The sequence below is a fragment of the Struthio camelus genome, chromosome 1, assembly GCF_040807025.1.
Source record: "Struthio camelus isolate bStrCam1 chromosome 1, bStrCam1.hap1, whole genome shotgun sequence".
NCBI classification, from domain to species: Eukaryota; Metazoa; Chordata; class Aves; order Struthioniformes; family Struthionidae; genus Struthio; species Struthio camelus.
This window is the reverse complement of record NC_090942.1, coordinates 14163071-14188567: the sequence shown is the minus strand read 5'-3', so window position 1 is coordinate 14188567 and position 25497 is coordinate 14163071. Positions and strand designations below refer to the sequence as shown.

The 25497-nt window shown below is 36.1% G+C and overlaps 1 protein-coding gene across 2 annotated transcripts in view; it reads left to right on the top strand.

Moving 5' to 3' along the window:
* FBXL13 (F-box and leucine rich repeat protein 13) overlaps positions 1 to 25497 on the top strand; it is a 106593-nt gene that overhangs the window by 73001 nt on the left and 8095 nt on the right. For both annotated transcript variants that reach the window (XM_068927977.1, XM_068928044.1), the window contains exons 14-19: positions 46 to 163; positions 330 to 492; positions 2170 to 2289; positions 3984 to 4110; positions 13321 to 13404; positions 21699 to 21833. In XM_068927977.1, the coding sequence (XP_068784078.1) occupies positions 46 to 163; positions 330 to 492; positions 2170 to 2289; positions 3984 to 4110; positions 13321 to 13404; positions 21699 to 21833 (747 nt within the window). The remainder of the gene's footprint in view (positions 1 to 45; positions 164 to 329; positions 493 to 2169; positions 2290 to 3983; positions 4111 to 13320; positions 13405 to 21698; positions 21834 to 25497) is intronic.

Sequence of the window (25497 nt, the reverse complement as noted above, 5' to 3'; positions counted from 1 at the left end):
AGCACAGCTATATGAATGTTTTATTTCACCTTTTTCCCTTTAAAGGCTTTGACTGAAAAATGCCAGCGGATTATGTCTGTTGTCTTCCTTGACTCCCCACATCTATCTGACACAACTTTTAAAGCCCTTGCCGAATGTAAACTTGTCAAGGTCGGCATTGAAGGTTAGTATAACATTTAACAAAATTATTAGAATTGTGTATTTTAAAAATTCATCCAATTCATTTTAAGTCAGTAAGAATCTTTCAGCCGTTTTCAGTGGGTATTTGGGTCAGGCCCTTAATGTACGTCTAATGTGTAACTTGCATCTTTGTGTATTTATTTCAACAGGAAATAATCGAATTACTGATTTAAGTTTCAAGTTGATCAGTAAATACTGCCCTTACATCAAGCATATTCATATGGCTGATTGCCAAAAGATCACAGATGTTGGTCTTAAGATGATTGCACCATTGAAGTATATTCTTGTACTGAATTTAGCAGACTGCATAAGGTACTAAATCACATCCATTTTTCTATAAACCATTTAAAGAAATTTTATTAAGGAAAGATAATTATATTCCTCATACATCCCTTTAGCACATCTTTCAGTGTTAAAAATAATTTCTTACAATGTTAATGCATATACCTTGATATTTAAAAAATATTTTATGCATGTAGCTTTTTGCTCCTGTAACATGTTTTCAACAATCCATTCATTGGTGAAGACAAAAGCCGCAGCGCTAGAATTGCTGCTTATCTTAAAATTTCTGAGGTCATACTAAATTTTAGGGATTCTGCTTTCATATGTAGCTGAACTACTTTCTGTGCTTCTTGATGCTATGTAAAAATTTGATAACATTTCTTGTAAATGTGCTGAGAAGTGCTGGAGTAATACTATGACATCATGGTGGTAGTTCAGTTGTGCAGATGGGACAGCTGCCTGAATTTTCTGGTTTAACATTCAGACGGCTGGATTTTCCAGTCTGCTAGCCAAGTGGCTTCTTGGGGTGTGAGTATGTGTTTGTACGTGTCCATGGTATGAAATGCTAAAGAATTGCTGAATTCCTTTACCAAAACTTTTTAAGCAATTATAAAGCTCTTGTAAAACTCTAGAATAGTTTTTATTACTTTTGCAGACATTTGTAAAAGCTTCAGCCTTAGCAAAGATATAGATTGTAACAAATCTAAACCTTGTAAAGAGTTTCTCTCAAGAAAAGAGATATCAAACTACAAAAGAAGAATTATTTGTGTTTATGTTTCTCTTGTTTGGGCAGTACGTTGCTATAAAATGTCACATTGTGAATTAGAAACAATTAGGTAATTATCTCAGAAATCAAGGGAAGCAGCATACTGGCGATAGAAATTAAGAACAGATTTTTGAAATGTGTAGCTTATATGATCGTAATGTTCTTGATCAGTTTCTCTTTTTCATTGAGATTTTATCTTAGTCTAAGAGTCTAACTTTTTCTAAACTTTGAAGTCATGCAGAACGTTTTTTGAGAAATGAAAGAGACAGAAGGAACAAATCTAACAATTCAGATTTCTTAAAATTACAGGAACTATTTGATTGCATAAGAAAAATGGAGAAAGAAAATTAACTGGTTACGATTATTAGAACTGAAAAATAGCGGAGATGTAAGTAAAAAGGCAGCTAAGAATAGAGACAGGCAATATGGTAACTCAAAACATACTCTTGGCATGTTTTCCTGATACAAGTATGTTGTTATCTTCCTTGTGTACAATGATCCACGCTTTTGCTTGTGTGTTAGGAGATCATTTTTCTTTTAAATTATTTCAGTTACTTAAATTAACAAAGGCAGACATTCATACAAATATTACTCTGAAATGTTTAAACAGCTTTTGCTATTTTCTAGATATGTTTTCCATGCTCTACGTTTTTGGGTCTTACAATACCTGAGGGTGGGATTCCAGTGGAAGCTGTCACACTCTCCAGCAGGCTTTTTTTCAGAACGTTCTATTTTTCAGTAGTTACAAAGAGCCTCTTTCTAATTGAACTGTTAATTCTTCTGATTCCATTCTAGGTGTAAAAGATAATTTCAAAAAATATCAGTATTAATTTCTGCTTGTCTGCAATGTAGGCTGCTGAATCAAATTGTATATTGAACTCTATGGAGTATGAAAAAAATGCATATTTTGTGTTTGAATATTGCTTATATTTCTCTTTTAGAATTGGTGATGGAGGTATAAGGCCATTTGTAGAAGGTTCTTCGGGTGCTACCCTGAGAGAGCTGAATTTGACTAATTGTGTTTGTGTCACTGATGCATCTGTCACAGAAATAGCACAAAGGTACCATAGTCCTGTACAGTATTCTGGTGTAAGTAGTTGTTAGGATTTTCTTGTATTTTTAGTGTTACGGTTCTTAATATGCTAATAAATGAGTACAATTATACAGCCCATTACATACAGAAAATTGGGCTAGATAAATTACTAGTCCTTTTGGGCCTTACGAACGTATTAAAATGATCCACTGTGTGAAAAGGAATTCAGCAATATAAAAACGGAAACCTGAAAAGTCTTGATTTTAGGAAAAAAAAATCTTAAATGATTGTTGTCAGTTACAAAATTGTTTTGAATGATTAGTATGTCAAAGGCACATTTTTGCAAACTCAATAAATGCTCATGCCTGAACAAGCGAAAAGGACTTTACTGCTAAACCTCTTCACCTTCAGTTCATCAGCAGGATTATTGGTATTGATAAGTAAAGAACATGGCAAAAGAAGATTTGAGACAGTCGTTTATGCTTTAGTAACAATAGTTGTGAATAACTGTAGCAGGCTTGCCTGTAAACTGAGGAACAACGTCTCTGTTTCATTGATGGATCACATACATCTTTTCAATATGCATACTTTTGGGTAGCATACTTGCTGGACTTATGGCTTACTGCACTTTTGCACACTAGAACAGTTATTTTGATTATTTGCAAATAAGTGCTTAACGCCTTTTGTTCTTATCTACCCAGCAGTGAGAAGGATTTAACATAGTGTTGTGGATGTGGAAAAGATGTGGAATCATGGTTCAGAGAAATTATGTATGACCTAATAGATTTCAGATCTACTTCAGAAGAAGAATTATCAAGGTCCAAAATGACCTAATAATATAATTCTGAAGTCATATATTCAAAATACAGAGAAAACTTGGTTTTCCTCTACAGAAACACTGAATATTCAGTTTAAGGATTTGATATTTTGGAACTTTTTACATGACTTTGTAAGAGTTTATGGTGTTCATGTGTAATGATTTGTCAACAGAAAATAGTATCAGAGGAGGAATTTTCTAAAATTTTTGTTTATGCTTTTCTACTTAGAACTCAACGTGAATTTCTGGTGTAATGATTCAGAAACTCTTAGGTATTACGGATTTGATCATACTGATAGAGTGTTACCCTTAATAAGGCTCTGAGCACAGATGCACTGTTTGAGGAGTCACATTTCTTGGGTCTTCTGCTTCAAGTATGGGAATATATAGTTTACTGAGTTCGTTTAAGATGTAAAATTCAGTCTTCCTTTTCTGGCCAGCGTGTCCTGACTGGCAGAGCGGGGCAATGTCTCTTCATTTGCTCTATGCCATTCTTTGCATAAATGCATCTGGATGCGGGCACAGCCACAGCGTCCTGTGGCTGTAGTGAGCTTTGAGGTTCCTGTGCAAGATAGGAGAGATTTAGAGATGGGGAAAAGTCAAGCATTAAACTAATCAAAAATATGTATATTTTTGTAATACATCTTGATTTCCATATTTTGGTTTAATGTGATTGCTGTTCATCATTTGTAGTACTTGTAACGCTTTCCCATTATGAGTGTAATCTTTGGAAGTGCCTATGTAACCTAGGTGTCAATAATATAGTTTAAAAATAAATAGAATATAATGACCTGGGATTAGAGTGGTCCCCTGAAAAAAAACTTAGCCAGGGTTATTGCATAAATGTATTCCTGTGCTGCATTTCCATAACAAAAGCTGACATTTTTGTTTTTTATTTAATTTAGATGTCATAATTTGACCTACCTAAATCTGCGTTACTGTGAAAATGTGACTGATGCTGGAATTGAAGCTTTGGGAACTATGTCTTCATTGATATCGATTGATATCTCTGGAACCAGTATCTCAGATATGGTATAAGTATGCTAAAAGAATAGTAAATGTGTTTGTTATCTATCTAGGCTTTCTGAAAAGAATACAAACAAAATCCATTTATTTAAAAAGCTGCATGGATATGACCCAGTGGAGTTGCAATACCATTAAAGCATAGTTTAGAAATGTAGAGTACTATATTAGTCCATATATCATCAGTACTCAGTAAAAGTTAATTCTCACACTGGACAGTTCTCACATTGGACAGTTCTCACCTTAGACAGAGAAACAGAAGTTGACAGAAGGAGGGAGTTTGGCTGCAACTGTGCTACCGATCTGAAGAAAATGTTTGTTAAACAGAAATCTTTTGCTCCAGGATGATTAGACCTGAGGGGAACTGAAAAAAAATGATATTTAGAACTTTAAAATTTGTAAAAATTATATTTTGCATGAAATAGATTTATGATGAAAATCCTCTAATGGAGGCACTGCTTTACACTGTGGTCTAGAAGATAATTGCTAGTGAAAGAATTACTAACTAAGCCCTAATTAGGGCTACAAAGATGATGAGAGGGCTGGAGCACCTCTCCTATGAAGAAAGACTGCGAGAGCTGGGCCTGTTCAGCCTGGAGAAGAGAAGATTGAGAGGCGATCTCATCAACGTGTACAAGTATCTGAAGGGGGAGTGTCAAGAGGATGAGGGCAGCCTCTTCTCTGTGGTGCCCAGCGACAGGACAAGAGGCAACGGGCAGAAACTGAACCACAGGCAGTTCCATCTGAACCTGAGGAAAAACTTCTTGACTGTGAGGGTAACAGAGCCCTGGCACAGGTTGCCCAGAGAGGTCGTGGAGTCTCCTTCGCTGGAGATATTCAAAACCCGTCTGGATGCGATCCTGGGCAATATGCTGTAGAGGACCCTGCTGGAGCAGGGAGGTTGGACTAGATGATCTCCAGAGGTCCCTTCCAACCTCAACCATTCTGTGATTCTGTAACAAGGTATCTTCAAAGTGTCAAGTCACTAAGACCCTGGAAAGCGCCATAGCAAGTGTGGGAGCCAGGTTAAACATAGCAGACCCTCTACATAAGATGTCCTTGGCAGACCCTGTTTTATGCACAGGATGTAGAGCCAAATCCGCTGTTCCTCTTACATTTGAGGCAAACATTTTTCACTGAACGCAGAAATCTAGGATAAACTTCATAAAGAAAACTCTTGTCATGTAGAATATTTATCAGTCACTGTTCAAACAGAATTCTGACCAGTAGCTTAATTGTTTGGCTCTAACGCAGATTTTGTTCAAATATTAAAATTCACAGATTTTTGTTCAAATGTAATTAAAAACTCTTTATCCTTCATGGAGGCCTAAAAATAAAAATGAAAAACAAAGGGGTTAGAAAAACAAAGAGGATTTAATGTATTTAAAATATCATAAAATCATTGCTCATATTTTTTCATAGTGTGGTTTATCTGAGTGAAATTTATAACAGTAAGAATTACCGTTCCACAAAATTTCAATGTACACATTTTCTTTCTCTTTGTCTGCCACAGCTAGTCTTTTAAAATAGTGTTGCTTCTTCCTGTAGTTTTCATGTAGCGCAACCCATGCCCTCGGCAATAATCCAAGCGCTTTTGCTTACGCTGCTTTTTCTAAAACATTGAGTTTCCTCCCTCCCACAAGACAGATAAATTAACCCGGAAATTGACTGTTAATCATTCCTGTAATTTTTGACTTAATTACTGGTACTGGCTACAAAACTGTCATGTTTTTTGCCGTTTGCTGTGCTTAAGTATATAGCATTCACCTATGCATAATAAATACATTTTTAAATGTTAGGGCATTGCTTGAAGAAAGGAAATCTCACAGTCTGCTTTATAATAAGCTACTTTTGTGTACTTTTATTTTATTTTTTATTTTATGCATTTTCATTAGCATATAATTTAAGTTCAATTAATATGCCTTTCGATTTAGACTTTGTAAGCACTGTGGCCAAATTACTTTAAGACTGTAGTAGAGAAGACAATGCTTTATGTGCGATAATCAACAGAATTACCTTGTGCTAATGAGAAATTATAAAGTTCATATTCTTTCCTGTAAGTGTGGTAGATGATTGCTGTTGCTTTTGCTGTCCTGCTATTTGGAGTTTAGCCGTGTGTGAAACACACTGAATGTGCAACATAGATCTGCACTACATCGGAGAATATTTCTTTAAGTTAGTGTCTTATCTCAAGCGAGGGCAGAATCATTTTGCCCAGCAAAGGCGAGCTGAATTTATTGCAACTGGGCTGTCATAGATCTAAAGGAAGGATGGTGGGGAAAAAGCAGAGTCAAATTTTCTTACAGATTCGTGCCTCATAGATGACTGACTGAGCGTGAGTCAAAGTGAAAGTTTTTTCCATTGTTGGTACCTTCCTCTTCTGTAGTTTCTCTGGTGCCTAAAGGTGAAATGTTCCTGTTGCAGCCTGTCTTTCATTCAGGGAAGTTGTTGCCTTTTGAAGAAATACACTGACACTTCAAATTGTCCCTAACAAGAGATTTTATTAATTTAGACAAATATTTACAGTACCCTTTAGACTCACAGTAGGAAAAAAAATGTGGTGCTAATATGAAAAATATTGCTATTCTCTCCCGTGTTTGGAGACGTTTATCATCCTTGTCCTGAGTCTAAAGAAAGACTGGAAATAATTGAATAAAATATAACTATTGTGTATATTAGAATTTTGGTATTATATATAGAAAGTTATACATTTTACATAAAAACTCTCTAGGCAAATTTCTGAACAGAATCTAGATTAAGGCAAGTAATTAATCACATGCTTAAGGTTGTATGTATGGTTAAGTGTCTTACTAGATCACAATCAAAGATCATTGATTAACAAAGCCTAATGTCATCCAGTGAAGAGGATACCAGCGTTATGCATATAACAGATTAGTGGGATACCAAATAAGTTCTTTTACTCATCTAATTAGGGCTTTGACTGTATTGCTCCTATTCATATAAAATACATTAACAAACATAAACAAATAATTTCTCTTTTACAAAACTAAACATCCATTATGATAAAGTCTCAGTAACTTTTTTAATAGTGGGAAAGATAGTTATTCTGTTTTTATCATTTCCTAAATACTAGAAGTAGGTTTCTTAGAGTTATAAACAACTTAAAACAGAGACTTAGAAATGACAAGATTTGCAACCTTAGTTATATTATTTCTTTTGAAAACAAACACACAATGACAGTGCAAAAATATACAGTTATTTGAAAGAATTACCTTTAAATTCTTCCAGAGATTTCCCTTTTTTCTAGCTAGCCTTCTATCCCTCATTGTTTTCTTTCACCTTTTGCGCTCTTAAACTCCTTGGCATAGAGACCATAGGGTTTGGGGGGTTGAGGAGCTTGGGTTACGAGTATTGAAAACATTTCTATGAATTAATAAATAATATTGTAATTACAAATCATTTTGATATTGTTGTACAGACATATAAAATATTTGCAAGATTTTTAAACTTCTGTTACTGAGATGAGGACACTTGCACTTAGGTCCAAAACATGTATGCCTTCCTTATAAAAGCAGTCCCAGTGACGGAGTAGAACTGCTTCCATGAATTAGAGAAGCCGTATTAGCTACGAGCTTTAGCTCTCCATAATTTGCTCTCTCATGCTCTCCATAATTTTGTTAAAATGTCATAAATTTTTTTCTGATGTCTATGTGATACGGCTTTGGAAACTTTGCTCCAAGTCTGAGGATCTCAAAGTGTGAAGCTGCCTAGCTAGCCTCATTCTGAGACAAATTGCTAATGCATATGGTCTGGACCACCCATCTTCATGGGATATTAAAAAAAAAAAGTGTAGAAATGTTAGGACATATGAAGAAAGTGTCTTAAGTCAAGCAGGATTCAGACAATTAGAAAAAGCCTAGCAAAGAACAATCAAAGGAATTTTTAAAGAGAATTAGTTAACTCCTAAGTTACTTTATACCATCTAACAGTAAAAACAAATTTTAGCCATTATAGACTCTGAGAAACTTACGTTAAGATCAGTGGTGAATTATGTGCAGTACACTAATGAAAGAGAATAAACTAGCCCAAAACATTAAAAAAAAAAAAAAATTTAAACTGAAAGAATCCTGATACACTTGTAAAATCAGAGATGAAATAGAGTCTATGAAGAAATTGTCTACCACAGCTGTTTCTATACTTTCTTCCACAATGACTCCCATGCATGACATTCTCTCTCTCATTATATCTAAGGCCCTATTCTGTCTTTTGACTGAAATGCCTCCTGAAGGATTATCACCTGTGGCATCAAGTCAGTCACAGATTGTTTGCATGCTGGCTATGTGTAGTTACTCTTTCAGCGGAGGATAATTTGTAATCGTTATGGACACTGCAGGAGTGGTTATATGGATATATAAACAGTTCTACTTCCTTTTATTATGTGTTTATACACAATGATTCTGTGATCCTGGCTATTCCTGAAGGCTAGGCTGGAACATAAATATTTGCTAATATTTTAATAATAAGTTACTTAATAGACCACAGAGGGGAAAAAAAAGTTACATTTTGGCTTTATGGAATTATCTAGAGTAAGTGCTTTGTGCCATCGGTGGATTCCAGGTTTATGGTGACTTGAATCCACAGCCTCGTTCCACGTTTTGATCTGTTAGAAAATTAGACAGTGGGACTGAGCAGGAGCCTTGTAAAGGATGGGAAGAAAAGCTTATTATCGGGTCTAATAAGCATAACCAGCAAGAGACTGTAAAATTTGATTCAAAGAAAAATGAGTGACGAATCACGCACAGGAAACACATTCCCAAGGCAGGGAAGAGGAAATATTAAAATACATTGAATAAGATCTAAATTCAGATGTTTGCAGTCCAGTTTGCTCAGGGAAATAGTGAAAGAGAGAATATGGCCTGAAGATCTGGAAGCTTAGGTCTACATGGAAATAGGAAATACTAGCACTAAGAGAGTCGTTACAATCGATGCCAGGTGTGCTAATACTCTAAGTCCCAACTGAAACCAATAGCAATTAGAAGTAGTTAGCAATGTTGAAAATTGTGCTCAATTTTTTTAGAGGACATTTTGTTACAGTAGAAGCTGGGTGTCTAGGCTTAGTATCAAGAAATGTTTGCAACTGTATTTCATAAGTTACGATCTGGACTAGCCACAACTGGTTACGTATAGAAATTGAGTTTGGCATGTATTTCACAGGAAGTCGTGTTGGGGGATTTCTGCTCAGCAAAAAAAAAAAAAAAAGTCTTTGCAGTTCTTGTAAACAAGTCTGACCGGCTTTTCCATGAGCTCAGGGACTGGTAACAGTATAGCTGCAATAGCTATTATCATTGTGGATTATTTGCTTAAGGACTTACCAATTTTCCAGGTTTTTGCTATCTGAAACTGAGCTTTGTTCTGGCACATATTTATTGTTATTAGTATCTATTCTAGTTAGGGTAGAACTAGTTTTGGGTAGGTCTGGGTGAGTTGCAGTTGCGCCTTTGAGTACAGCACTTACTCTAGACAGTCTTTACAGATCACTCTCGCTTTGCTTTGCTATTCTGTATTTGAAACCATATTTCTTCTTCAAGTACTTACATGCAGGCAGATTCACTTTGTGAGTTTCATTACATAATTTTGCCTCTGGCATACCACGCACAGGTCCACAAGGGCTTGCGCTCTGCCTTTGGAGAACTCTGATTCCGTTCACTGAGCTAAAGCCTTTTTCCCTGCTTCAGCCACTGTATCTTCTGGTTAGAGAACTCTCTCTCTTTCCCTTCTATCCCCTCTGTAAAATTCTGTCTCCTCCACCGAACTTTGATCTTACATGATTTAGATTAGGAGGATGCTTCTCTACTTTAGGCAGGTTCAACTTCTGTCTTTATTGTCTTAGGGGAAAGAACAGGACAAACAAGTGTGCTGTTTTTTCAATTCCAAGGCATCAGTCGCTTGTAGTCCTGATGCTAAAGTCCTTTCAAGTGAGCTAACCAGTCTTTCAGTCATAGATCCCAGGATCATCACATCCAAATGATGACCAATACAATGGCCATACTTAGTATGTAAGAGCAAAATGACACTGTGAGGTACATTCTTCCCTTCTAGAAAATGTTTGATCCATGAAACTGGGGCCTGAGTGTGGCTAATCTACGCAGAAATCTGAACATTTTAGAGGATGAGCTGAGTCATTTCCAATTAAATGGCTCACATATGGAAGGTGGAAGATACCTCTAAAGAGCTTCCAAGAGTCTTCCAAGACTGGAGTCACTTTCAGGTCAATCTGTTTGATTTGGGGAATGAACAAGAAGTGACATCTGTATTTCTCTGGAGCATAAACACATACTAAGATACATTACAGCTGCTGACCTTTAAGGTTACAAAGAGATATGCGAACCAAAATCTCAGAAGTTGAAAATAATATAGCACGTGGTTATTGTTAGTGAGGGACGATACATTCATTGCAGTCTGCAGTTGAAAGGCATAGCTTGGCAGCTTGTGGACATAAATAATAAAAAATTGTCCTTCGGTATGCCATAGCCTCAGATGACTTTTGGACCTATTTCATGGATCTATCTCCCATCACCAGATGGTACAGGAAATAGTCATTTTCTCATCTACAAAGCCTATGATGCGAAACGATAATAAATGATGTTCTGCACATGATTGTATGCTACACATAATAAAGTAAATGAAACACAACAAAAATATATACCTCAGTTGCTTGAAAAAAATCAGCTATTGGACAAGAGTAAGAAATTTCTTTTCACTGTGTTTTCTAAATGGAGAAGGTAATACACATGCTATACAAAAGACGCAGGACAAAGTCTTCCCTTTTTCCATAGCAATGAAAGATTTCTCCAAAATACAAGGGGTGTTTTCTTTAATTTAAAGAGGAAGTATGTTTTTGAAAACACATTAGAGTGGATGAACATATTCTGTATGCTGCATAGTGTCTGTTTTGCTAGCATCTATTTCCAGGAATTCCAATGGTAATATGATAGCTCAGACCGTATCTTTTACAAATGTCTGGAGGCTTAGTATAGAAGATAAAAGTCTCAGAAATAGGTCAGAATCCTGGATGGGGATCCTTGATGTCATTTATCAGGAAATACTTCTGAATAAATCAGTCTAATAGAATTAGTGATAATTGGCTACTTTACATGCATGTTAGATTTAAAAATAATAGTTAACATTTTCATATAGATTACATTTCCTGTGCAGAACTTGCTTGAAGAGGTTTATTGTTGGAAAGGTGAAAGTTTCATGTATGTTTTTCTATGTAAGTGACAATTAAGTTCATAATGGCATTCCTTCCCTTCCATGTCTTCACTCTTTGCCTTGTCAAATTTAGTCATATTAATGAAACATCTCAAATGAGACCTTGAGTTTTATTGTGAAAAATAGTTAGACCTGATACTATGTAGTTGATCTGTAACTCAGAATCACTGTAGTCAGCTAAAATGATTATAAATTAGCTTTGGATTAATACCAGGTTTGGTCATCATATAGCAAAAAAGTATTTATAATATTCTTGATATATCAAGTACAGTAAAGTGGTGCCACTTTTACATGACAAAAATGCAGCAAGAAATTCCCCCCCCTAAAGATGCCCATAAAGACCAGTGTCTTTGTAAGGACCTGAAGTTCTGACATAAACTCTTTTGCAGATTAAGCACATGATTATTTCTCGTCCTGAATAGGGATGGTTTGGTCAACAAAAATTGGAAATCGGTAGATGTTCATGAAGCTATTGAAAGTAATGGTCACCACATAACTGTGTGTGCTGAGAAAAATGCAAATTTCTTTGTTTTCAGAAGCAGTCAGGATTGGAAACCTTTTTCATTACTCCATTTTTTGTTTTTATTCAGCCTGTGAGGTTTCAGGAATTTGCAAAATTTGAACTCCAGCCGCACTCTTCTGACATTATTATTACAATGGCCACATCTGGATTCCAGACACTATTTACACATGCTTGTTTTTTCAACGAGATATTTCCTCTCTGTGCAGTACTCTTGGCTGCCTAATTGTAGATAATTTATTAAACCTATAGAATAAAATTACAACTTTTGTTTTTCAGTAAAGTTTACTTTATTGATATGCAGCACACAGATATTCTGCTGTGAATATTAGAATACATTTTACAAAATCAAACATTCATTTCTTCTTCAAATTAGAAAGTTTAGAAGGACCAGAACATGGTCCTTCTCCCTGGTGCACAAGCAGGAAAGCACAAAGCATCGTCTGATCCTTTTGCACTCCTAAAATAGGGATTTACAAGGTTATCACTTCCCTATTGTCTTGAATTGGGGTTAGTCTCTCGTGTAAGAATACACGAGTGTGACTGCACCGTTTCAAACATGGTCTTGTGCCTTAGCTGCAGCTGTACGTCCCTGACTTATGGGCAAATCTTAAAGGCAACAAATTTAACATATTATTTGGCTGTTGCATATTTGTTCTTCCCACGAGAACAAAAACAGATTTGCTTGTGAAAAGTTCTTTCTAACCTCAAATCTTAAGGAGATCTGTAAATGTATCTTGCTTTATAACAGCACTGATTTGTGTCCTGTGGAAGTATTTCACATTACACTACTTTTCTCAGTTTCTTTCTTTCTGAATAGATAGGAAAATACACTTTTTTGCTTTTTCCATTGAGTTATTTCTACAAATAGTTATTAACCCTTGTGCGTGCTTCAAGCAAAAACTAAGGATAAAATACATGCGTTGTGCTGAAGTGAAGGATGTGCACAAGAGCCTTATGTTTACTTGTTCCAAATGGAGGTGGATAAAATAAGACTTACTATTCTAATAGATTCTGATGGATCCAGAAAAGTCCTTTTTAATAAACACTTAAGAATCTGAGCTTAATTAGTCAATAGAGAGAACTATTTCTAGTTTGATTGTAAGAAGAATACCAACTAATATGAAATTTACTTTTGCATATGTGAGAATGGAAACGTAAAGGAAGCATTTGTGAAGGAGAGAAATCTGGACTGTAGTTCCCACTCTGTAATTAATTTCTTTTGTTACTTTGGACAACACATGTATACAACATCTCCAGTCCTCCTTTCATTTGTAAAAAATAGATAATGTTTTGTGGGATATGCTCTAAGATCGTTTTTTAATGTCTTCCAAAGTAATATAATTCTTAGATAGAAGCTTTAATATACAAGCATTGGATATAATTGACCATTTTAACCAATTAAATATAATTACATGTAAATGTATGCACTGATTTTTAAGACTGGTTTTTCTGGAACTTTTTAGGGCTTGAGAGCCCTCGGCTGCAGTGGAAACATAAAGGAACTTTCTATATCAGAATGCGAAAACATCAGCGATACTGGGATTCAGGTAAAACTTCACCTCTTTTCTTAAATTTTCAGGAAGCCTTTCTAGTTCTTCAAATTAACTATGTCCAAAACTGATCTTATTTTACTCTGTATGTCTTCATCTCCTGTCATTCATTATTACCCCATTCTGCACTCAGTCTTAACAATGATTCTCTCCCATTTTATTATGAATTTTAATGAATCTTGAATTCTGTCCCTCTGTAGTGACTCCGAAATTCTCCCCTCTAATCTCATTTCTTGCTATTTTTTTTTCATTTCAGTGACTTCAAAATATAGTAGTGAAAAGTTGTTTTTTCACACTGTGTTATGAATCACCCTTTTCTATTTTTAGACCCTTTTCTGGCTTCCTGACTTTTTATGTATTCTTTTTAAAGGCAGAGACTTTACTTTCAGAGACTTACTCAGCTCTTTCCTAGCTTAGATCTTCTCTCTGTCTCCACTTATTCTTCCTCTTAATTTCTTTGATTTACCTAGTAATCTTAACTTTATCTCTGTCTGCTTTGTCTTCTTTAGCTTCCCTTTTCTTTATTTTTGTGTGTATACACAAAGTTTTCTCAAATTAGAAAACCGAAATGAAATCCAAAGTAAAATAGTTGATAATTTTGTTATTGAAATGATTATAGGCTCTACCGATAAAATATCTAGACATGAGTAAAATTGCTTTACATATATATGTAGTTTGAGACTGACTGATAACAGAGTAAAGCACACTCCCTGTATGTTATTTGGATCACTTTAAAAATGGTAGGTTGACTCCTTTCCGTCATAAAAGCAAGACGCATTATTTATAATGAAGCCTTAGATTCTACTCTGCGCTAGCACAGGATGCCAAAAATCACAGAAAGTTTCTAGCTTCCCATGCTGTACTGGCCCAGTCCAATTTGACTTTTGCTTATGACTTACTGGCTTGCCTCACTATTTATTTCATTTAGACTACAGGAGTCTTACTTTCTACTGATTTGTACAGTACAAATTAGAGTCAAAATTACTGTTACTGTTGTTTCTTCCTTGCTCTACAAATCCTCCACCAATGCTATTTAAAAATGTATTTTTCCAATTACTAGTGTGGGCTTTCAGGTCTTACTCGCTTTGTGCTGCTTTAGTCAGCCATGAATTGAATGCCATAGTTGCATGTCTGAGCACACCTAGCACAATGGAACAGTTTTACATTTCCTTTGGTCTGTTGCACTTGATTCTTCATGCGCTGCTGATATTTTTCCACACATCATTGTCTCTTATTGACACAAAAATATTTCTCAATACTTGCCTCTAATGGTATATTTCTTACCAGTTTAAATCATTAAAAATAATGAATCATCTTTAAATAAGAAATGCATGTACATCCTCTTCAAATTGAGCAGATTTCTTAGCTGTTGTATGAGAAAAATAGCACAAATCACTATAGAGTTGTTTGAAAAAAAAATATTTAAAAATCCCATGAAAACATCAAATACAATTTTTATTCATATGTAATGATGAAACTAAGTAATCTGCTGGAAAATGGTTGGACTACATGTATTTTAAGACAGATATTTGAATTACTAACTTCTTCTTAAGATGCCATCATGTTCACAGAAAGTCATCTGCTGAATCTCACTAAACTCCATTTTTTCCATTGCTTTTCTTTCTAAAATGATTATGAAATATTGTGAGCCTGAAATTTAAATATAGGATCTGGACACTATAAAGCTAGATATCATTTTTAAAATATAAAAGATCAGGTTGAAACATGTATTTTTTAGTGTTCCGACCTCAATTGTAGCCTATAAACTTAGACATTTATCAGGGCCAATAATCTTTGTAAAGTTATGAATCAGGAAAGTAATTAAATTCTAAAAAGTCAACCTATGATTTGAAGTTGCTGTGTAAGGAATTATTTAAATTCACAATAAGTTATGAAGTCACAGTGACAACATATTTTTTTCTTTTGAATATTTAATGATTGTCATGAAAGTATTAATACTAATACAGTAATTGAACTCCATTTTACAATGTCTATAAATTGTTTTATATTCATGATTCACTGACTCTTGCTTTTTAAAGATGCGATTTCTCATCCAAGTATTTATCTTATTTACAGTATGGTCACAGCAGTTAACTACATATTAAATTCTGATTTATTGGCACTCGTTATCTTGTTTTGGTAAAATCAGTTATTCTGTGTTACTGTAGTTCTTTTTATGGATAAAGCACAGAAGTGGAAACTGGAAAAGATTCAGAGAGGATAATAAGGATGATCAGAAGTATGGAACACTTTCCATATAAGGAGCAACTAGGCAGGCTACGAACCCGCGGTCAGGAAAAGAGGTGGCTGAGGGAATACAACTGAGATCTGTGCAATCACAAGTGGCATGAAGAGGGTAGACAGGGATCAGCTGCTTGCTGTTCACTGCAATACATAATCTAGTGGGCATGAAACGAACCTGGTTGGAAAACTGAGAATAAACCAAAGGAGATGACTCTTTCCAAAAGGCATAGTTAAGCTGTGAAATTCCTTATCCTTATCACAGGATATTTTGTGTGCTTAAGGTTTACCTAAATTTGTTTGGACACTTGACAAATTCAGTACGATTGCACAGATTTACTGCTTTGTGTTTGAGAACAGTATAATAAATAAAAATTAATTACTAACTCTGTAGGAGAAAGAAAGATCTGTCTTGTTAGGAAGAAGTGAAGTGGGATTTACATCCAAATAAGAGCACTTTTATCTGTAGTTGAGAATTGTTCCTAACCATATGTAACAGAAATGTTTAAATCATCTTGTTTAATGATAATAATTTCATGCCCATAAACACTTGCAGAGCCTAAGACTGCAGGTACAAGCAGTGCCATCATGTAATTCCAGTTTTCAGCTGCTATGGTTTTTTCCATTTTAAAGCTCCAACATCCATCATTTTATGGCCATATATTATAAGAATGAGTCAGTTCTTGCTGCACCACAAGGGATGCATCTGGATTGAATCTTGTTAGCCCACATACACGTCAGGCCATTATAATTTGCTTCTTTAGGAGTAATTCTGACTGGCCTTTCATGAACGGTCTAAGTTGCATGTTTTTAAACAAAACAATGGCCAAGTATGTACATCTTGTGTGTATCTCATTGGAAGTCAGCGTAGAGCCAGTGCTGCTGCTTTCAGGACAGAATATTCACTTTTGCTTTGTGCTATGGCTTATGGCTAAGAACATTTTTCAATAAATATCTCACCATGTAAAATAAGCTCCAAAGAAAGAACATAAAAAAAAGAAGTGTTTACATTATCCCCATATGCAATATGAACTTGAATTTCCTGAGGAAGGGAGTACATGAAGATATAGCATTTACAGGAGCCATGTTGTCAGGGATCTAGGAAGGGCAGGAGAAAAGAAAAGCTAAGGAATTTCTTTAAAAAGAAATGTCAAGTCCCTTTTTGTACGTCAAATCTAAAGGTATGAGATTGTGGAAACTTTGTAGAAAGTTATACACTGCACATCTTGGTTATCCTTTGGTTATATAGAGAGTATGCAAATTATGTGAAAGGAAAATGTGTATTAAGAGTGTTTTATTAATATCGTCAAAGTAAAATGCCAAAAGGTACGAAATGCCAAAAGTAACATTGACCTTCCAGTGTTAATTGACCTGCTTGTTTCTGGGCATTATAACAGTGTATAATTGCTTATGTGATCACATATTTGTAAATAGGATCTCTGCTCATTCGCAGCTGCGATGATGCTCTCTTAATATGCAGTATTTTGTATTTTCATTGATGCTTGCCTGTCCTGGGGTCTTACTTACACAGAATTAAAATTGTGCAAGTACGTTAGAAAATGATTTTGTTTCCTTCTTAAGATATTCATCTTTTTGTAGTGTCTGAATGTTTTGCACAGAAGAGAGCAAACAAGGCTCCATTTCCTTTGAATGCCGATATAAATTTAATCCCAGCAGCTGAAACTGGGCACAGAGAATATGAAGAATGCAGTTTTTCAGCACCGATGCAATATTTATTGTAAATGACTTAGGCCAGCAGCACACAGAAAATGTGTTGGACAGGAGGAGACAAAATTTAGTATTCCAAGAGAGGGTTCTAGTGTCCCAACCATCAGTCTATCCTTTTCTTCTTGCAGTGTCTCACTTTGAGTCATTGTATGCTGTCTAACTAACGTCTGTAATAAATAAGCTACAGCAGCTTAAGAATCGCAGTTCATTCCTAGAATAGTTCTATCCTTAGCACTGAATTAAGTCATTAAGCCTACGGAAAAGACTTTGGAAGCAAATAATTAAAAATGGAATATTCACAAAAGGCCCAAATGAAGTTTCCAGGAGCAATTCCTAGTTTTTGAAAGCTTGGCTTTGTAACTGCAATGATGGCACTTTAAAGGTTTTGTTTATGTCATTTCTGCTGTTAGAAACCCCAGACATTCAAGAATCTGATATACCATGGCATGACATCATCTGTACATATTTCCATACGTTGTTAGCCATTTCGATCCAACTGAGTCTTGTTCCTAGTTTTGAATTCTATGTATAGAAGCACTAGAGATGAAAGGGGCATTTTAAGCGGGTTTTATAGGTAAGTGCAAACAGCAGAAAAATGGCAAGATTTGGAAATCCTTTTTTTTTTTTTTTTTAGATTTTAATGGGAGAGCACTCTCTTTTACCCTGTTTTTTCTGCTTTCTTCCCAAGCACTCCCAAGTGACTCTTCTTGTTCATTTCTGTCCACCCTGTTTCTTCCCTGTTGCCTCTAAGGATATTTGTGCCACTCTTCTTTCAGGCTGCAATCCTTAGACTTTCTTTGCAGTATCAGTCTCAGTGTCCCACCCTCTGCTTTAAGCCTTTTCCCCCAACTAGCTACTAGTAAACAAAATGGGCTAGGAAACATTTGGTAGCCAGGTGGCATGGCACAACTTGTATCAGGAAGCCTGCTAATAATTTAACCAGTATGGCTAATTAAACTTGTGCCCAGGTACTGTTTAAATTACTAATATAGACATGGCCCTTTAATTCCAGACTCCTTGACAAAGAGGTCATTTCTGGCTAAATCTTGAGCCCATATACTAAGGCAGGGGAGTTGCCACACCTTTTCAAATAAGTGTCATTTCCCCACTATTTTCACAAATACCAAAATTGTTTTCCCAGGATAATTCAGTCTTAGTCAAATTCACAGCAAGTAAAATTTCAAAAGGCCAGCATGTCGAAGTGTGACACAGTTACAAGCAACTGGAATTGGATCACGTAATTAGAGGTATTAGCAACAGGTTGGAACCCAGTCCCACCTCTGGTATGCTGTTGCCTTTTCTGGTTTTGGCATTAACACTCTGCACACATAGACCCAAAACTCTCAATTTTTTTGGTATCGCTTTCACTGTTGATCAGTATCGGTTACTGTTGTTCTGCCAGCCATTGGTGAGAGTTGAACGGCAGCACGGCATTTCACGTTAGCTAACTTAGAAGCTCTGTGTAGATCCTCTCTCCTGAATATTAAGTTCATTCAGTTAGGAAAAAAAAAGATTCAGCCTAAGAAGATAGCAAGGCTTTCTGTCTCTATATATTACACATTTAAAGCTGCCAGAAATTCTTTCATTACTAAAAATAATTCTAGAAAGCACTGAGTATCCTAAAGATGCTTAGTAGCTCATTAAAACACTTTTCAGTGTTTTCAGCTAAACCGGCAACTTATAAAAATCTCTATTTGACCAAATAGTGCTATTTGCAAAATAATGTAGGGGTTGCCTTCTTCAAGTCCAGAGCAATTCCGAACCTAACTTTGCAGGATACTTTAAATGTGTATGTAGACAAACTGAATCAGTAAAAACAAGATAAGCGTACCATACAAACACTGAAATCTTGGCTTCAGCTTGTGCTACATACCCTAGCTGAGAATGCAGTGATGAAGTCATCACATTTGAGGCCCAAATCTGAAGGGAGTTGAGGTTCTCTTACTTGCAGATAAAAAAATTTTCTTACTGAGAGTTCAGAATGTTTCTGCATTGCAGTTAACACCCTGTAAGGCTGTGATTAAAACAGCTTTGGTAGAGAATTGGTAGAGAAGCCAATTTTTGCAAGCTCTGAATTGTCCACTCTGACCAGTCTTAGGTTAAGTCAATCACATTAGTAAAATAAAACAAGAACCCCAAACCCAAGCACCACTGCCTTACTACATCTGTACTAATGGATGGAAAAAACAAACGAGAGCTAGGACACAAGGTAAGTTTTAAAAATCTGGTCCATGAAATAAATTTCAGATAGCAAGTTTCTTTGCATCTGTTCATGTAAAACTCATGAAACTCACACACAAGTGCTGGTCATCAAAAAGCTTAACATTTACAGTTGTTGGCCAGGTACTGGCCATTATTTTAGTGCCTCAGTGAGTTCCTGAAAAATAGCTATGTGTCAGAGGCAATAGTCTACTAGACTACTGTGGACTTTTTTTGCAGAATGATAAATATGTAAGCGCCTTTGTTTATCTCTAGGTGCAGGCACATTTGTTAGGCATCCATGCAGTCCTTACTCTCTTTACCTCTGGACTACTTCTAGAAACTTCAGAAAAGCTCCAAGCAGCCAGTATTTTATATTCAATCTGCTACATAAATATTTCCTTCTTTTCCCCCATAGAAGAAGAAATTTCCATTCCAAAAAATGCCAAATTACATTGGCCTTATGCCAAGATTAGCAGGCCTGGAAGATCAGCTCAGTGACGCGTTTAAGGTACTGCTGTTCCAGCCTGGCAATCATAGAGGGGTGATTCTCACTGAAGCTAAAACTTCACTTGAACCACAAAATGGTCTGCTGCTGGACAGAACACTCACATCATGGCATTATTAAGTGAAGAAATAGTATCTTGTTTTGATTGTTTTATGCTTGAATTTACAAATCTGTAGTCCCTTAAGGAGAAGGGTCCACACTGAGCTACTTTAAAAGTAAGGAGCAGATCTGGAGGGTAGCAACGCTGATTGCCCACAAACACAAAATTACAGCATACCTTCTCGTTCTCTGTGGGGACCTACCAGCGAATAGTCCTTGTGTTTGAAAAAGAATCAGTCCAAAAGATGAACAAGGTTTCACAGTGCAAAGGAGAAGAAAGTCTTTTATGACTCTATATGGCCTTTCATAGAAGTTTCATTGCAAAGAATAAACATGCATAGTATCCCAAAGTTAGACCACCTGTGTTTCAAGGGAAGCAAGGATTGATGTGGGCTGCTCTGAAATACTGTTTAACATACATACTTTAGTGTGCATTTTGCCAAATGCTTTGGTTCATATGATCACACTTCAGAGGTGCAAGTATCAAATATAAGATGAAAAATACATCAACACATTGAATTGGTCAAATTGTCCCTTTGGTCTTTTCAGTTGGCCTGGAAGAGTGCATGGGGTAGGTATTAATGCAAAAATTCAAGAAATCATGTAAGAAGCTGGAATGTCTTAATAATAATACCTTACACCTGTTTATCATCTGCCATTTGTAGATCTTGAAAATGTTTTGTAAACAGTTCTTGCAAATTTCATAACTTGTGTGAAATTATCTCGGCTCCATTTTACAAGCTGGGAAACTGAGTCACTGAACTATTTAGCCTGATATTTTCAAAAGTGATTTCTGTTTTATGGGGTGTTTGAAAAAACTAATACCTGAGTTACAAAGGTACTGGAATTTAAGTGGGCTCTACAGGTGCTTAGTAGCTCTAAAAACGAGGATAGAAATTACACTCGACAGCTAGCACAGCAATAATTACAGGAGATTGTTGGCACTTCAGCCATAGTTAGCTGTCCTGAATTTCACTTTGCAAGTCAGAATCTAGCACTCTTGAGTAACAGTCCTAAAATCCTTACCCATTCCTTTCCAAGAAAATTGGATTTGTACAGATACAGTTTGTTCATTTTGACAAAAAAAAAAAACAAAAAAAAAAAGCCCCCAAAACTTAATATACACAAAAATGGGCATTTGCAAAGAGTAGAAGAATGTATGTTTTGGGGGCTGGTCCTTTGAGCACAAAGCTTTAGGTTTTGGTTTGTGCTCATTTTAAAGGCCCCAAATTCAGCATATTTTATATATACAGTGAAAGTTGTATGAATGTTACTCTAATGAACACATACTGTAATGTATCAGCATCAGAAATGGAAAACAACCTCTTCATATATCTCTTCTCTTTTCCAGTGGACTTTACAGCCTACAGCTGAGTTGACTTCACTGGTAATAAAGGATACAAAAAAACAACTGAAGTGCCTGAAGTGTATCAAAGGATTAATGTAAATGTATTGTAAATCGAGAAAAGTAAAGTAGGCATGTCACCAAGGAATGATCTGTTTGTCACTCTTTCAGCAGTTCTGCCAAGACACAAAATGCCTAGAATACTGTCATGTCTCTTACTGCCCTCAGCTGACGGATGAAACTGTGAAAGCTTTGGCATTTCACTGCCCCAAACTTACAACTGTCAGCATAGCTGGTTGTCCAAAGGTATGTATAAGAACTGGGAAGGAGAGTTTTGGGATTGCTGTTCCAAAGAAATAAATAGCATCGCTCGGAAATTTGACCTGCTGGCCTGTGTCTTGCCACAATTCTACAACTTATTTCTCTAATTTAAAAACCAGATCCTAAGTTCAATTGACTTTCTGTGAATTTTAAGTTCTGAGAGCCAAGCCTTTAAAATGTTTGGCCTTCTTCTACTGGCTACAGTTAAAACATAAAACTGTCCATACTAGCTCATGTAAGTCTGTCTCTCCAGTACTTGCTGTCTAGGGAAGAATGTGAACAGAGAAGAGCTTTCAGTGATACTTCCTGCTACTCTCCATTGCTGGTGGTCTGTGCTTTGGGTGCTTCCAAAGGGTAATGTCTTTGTTTTAATAGCTCTCAGTGTTTTCATGCTTGATTTTTTTCTAGTGCCTTTTCTGAACCCAGGTAAAGCCAGCCAGACTAGCTTCTGTCTAGTTGAACTAGCAAGATTGTTCTAGGAACCAAAACTCTTAATACAATGCACGTGGAGAGCTAGATATCAAAGAAATAAGAGTTTCAAAAGCTTGACAAATGAGTGGAGAGCCAGCTACAAAACCAGAGATGAAATACTAAGGAAGGGGTAGAGTGTTTCATAGACGCAGTTGATCTGGGAAAGCTGGCTGCTGAGCCACTGTTAAATACCTCTCGGATATGTTGCTGTATAGCCTCTCCTGGCATCGATCAAGTTCAGCAAGTCCTACTAGCTAGGGCTAGTGCTGTGACTATAGCTCTGCTGCTCCTCAGTGTATCACGCCTTCTTTCAGTCCTCCTGATCCAAAATACTGCATATCTTGAACGTGAACTAGAGCTTGCAGTTTAAACTGGAGCATGAGCTGGGCGCCCACTGCTTTGGGAGTTCCACTTCAGAGTCTTCATTTTTTTAGCGTGGTTGGGCTACCAGCAGGCTTCTAGCTGTGGGTTGATTTGTTCACTTGGCTTCGTAAATACTACTCAGCATAAACTGGGACATCAGGAGAACTCTATACCTATGGCTTTACATGGCAAGGCAGTGGCTACTTTGAAAATGGCAGGAGTGCCTAAGAGTACCCAAAGACGTAAATGCATGCTTAATTATTTTGAAAATTCTAAGCCCAAGAAACTAGGTCCTTTGGAAAATAAAATGTATGCGATATTCATAACAACTAACTTATGCCTATGGAGGAGAGTGTTCCTTAGGCTGGTTCTGTAGTCAATGAGGAGAGATGCTCTTATAAAGCATCATCTGAAACAGGGAACCTCTCTTCAGTTCTTTGAGAAGCCCTCTCCCTCTTGACTACTAGAAGGAGACTCAAGATACTAATGACTCCAGGGCTATGTGAATATTCCCTTAATAACCCAGATTACTAAGATAATTTTGTTAGTGGTACCCACAGTCATCAGTGTGCTTCTGTTGGTCTTATCTGTACTGTACTGTATTTAAAATATTTATTACCAATATAACTATGTGCATTTGCAGCCATATTCGGTTAACTAGCATCTCTTTAGGAAAGCTGCTGAATTACTTTCATTCAGGGTTTGTAGATATTTGAAAAATATAATTATTTCCAGCTACTAATTTGTTTAGATTAAGATTAATCTATAGCAAAACTTTACCATTAGGTCATACTGCAGCATTATTACTTCCTATATTTTCTGTATCATTTCTTTTTTGATTAATGTCTTGCTTCTCATCTATCTCTTTCCTGTATCAGAATGAATGTTCTTTTTTGAAATTATTGCTGTTATGAAGGCCTAAATCTTCTTTCCCAGAACTTCCTGACTTAATACCTCTGGTGCTTCTGCATTTAATAATACCTGCTTAATTTAATAGCAAAAACAAATACTTGCTGCATTTTGACCTCAAGCATTACACTGCAATTTTTAAAATGCTGATTTCTTTTTTAATTCCATGGAAAACGTTGTTGTAGTGCTGCTTCTACTTATGTCAAGTGCAAATAGACTAAGGCTATTTTTACTAAGGCTTTTTACTTTTGAAAAAGTTCATCCTGGACTATCCTTTAAAAAACTGATTATACTCACTGGGCCAGTCTCCCCCTCTCTCCTACTGAAGTGCCCATATCCTATTTCTTCCCGCAATATTTCCACAGCCATCACTTGTCTGTGCCTTCCTCCTCTCTTAATATCCTACGCCCATCTCCAAATCTCTTGATTACCCTTTCAATCCTCCGTACAACTCTCATGTCCTCTTATTCAGTGTAGCCTCCTGGCCAGCTTGTTTGAGCTAACCTGATGGACTAGTTAGCCAGTCCTGGAGTATAGATAATCTGATGGAGTCATCAGCTTGCCAAACGTTCTTAAGTTTCTCACACTCTAGACCAAAAAACGCAGACTATCTCACAGATCTGGTAAGGCAAAGTAGTTCTACATTTTACAATAGCCCCTGGTTTATATTTTATGGACACCTGCTGTATGTCATAAATTATTATATACAAGATTCTCAATCTCCTGTATACTTTGCTTTTAGATAGATATTAAGGGTTTTTTTTTTTTTCCATATTAATAATAGATGCTGTGCAGAGAAATCTTTCCACAGCAGTTTAAGTAAGTTAAGTATTTTTGCAAGCAGTCTTCTCTGCCATGCTTTCTACTACACCTTATAGACATAAAGCATAAATGAATTAGTATAAAATGGCCATAAATGCAGAGGCTGGAAATTGGGAGAGTTTCCACCTATCACAGCAGTGAAGTCTGAAAGCATCCTGGGAAGAGTGATGGCGGCAAAGTATTAAGTAATGTTAGGATGGATCTTGATAAGGGAATGAACTGGATCATATCTTGTAGTTCCCGCAAATGGAACAAGAACTAGAGCGAGTGCCCTAGTAATACCTTTCCAGTGCTTTGCTGCTAGATGGTATCTTTTCCTTTAAAAGGTTATAAAGCCAATCCAGTAACTGCTAATACCCTACCATATTCAGAAAAGACCATCAAGACTTTTTCAAATAAACCCACACATAAGTTTATGAGGCTTTTTTTTTTTTTTTTTGGCCTTGAATCCAGCTTGCAACTCCATAAAATGAGATGGGTACACCTGTGGATGTTAAAACTAATGGGTCACTGAAATCCTTTGGCACACTCTAGTATAAATTGAGGGGATCCAGCTGCTAAGTAAGGAAATATTTTCCACTCAGACTGTTTAAAAATGGTTGGGAGATTAAAGTAAAAATGAATCTGTTCCAAAAGAGAGATGTAAATATGTCTGACAGTCATGTCCTGCAACATCAGCTACATAAAAATACCTGAATAAAAAAAAAAATCACAGCAAGAGAACACGGAAAATGCAATATAGAAATACAAATCCATTAAGAGTATTTTGGCATGTGCTGTGAAGGTTACTCGAAAATTAGAACAGCTTTAATCATATCTACTATATATCTAAATTAACTTTCTTTGAATAAATCTCATAGGCTTCAGTGAAAGTGCAGTGAGACTCCCTGTCCTATGTTTCTGTATACCTATGACAGGTATAAGTCATTTTGAAAATGCTGATACTTTCTTTAAAATATTCAGCAGTGCAGTTCTGAGTCTTTCTCAAGGAATAAGTCTCATTCAAGAATAACTGTTATTTCATAGGACAAGTGAAGATGCTGTGAGTGACATAAATGAGAAAATATAGCTAGCATTGAAAATA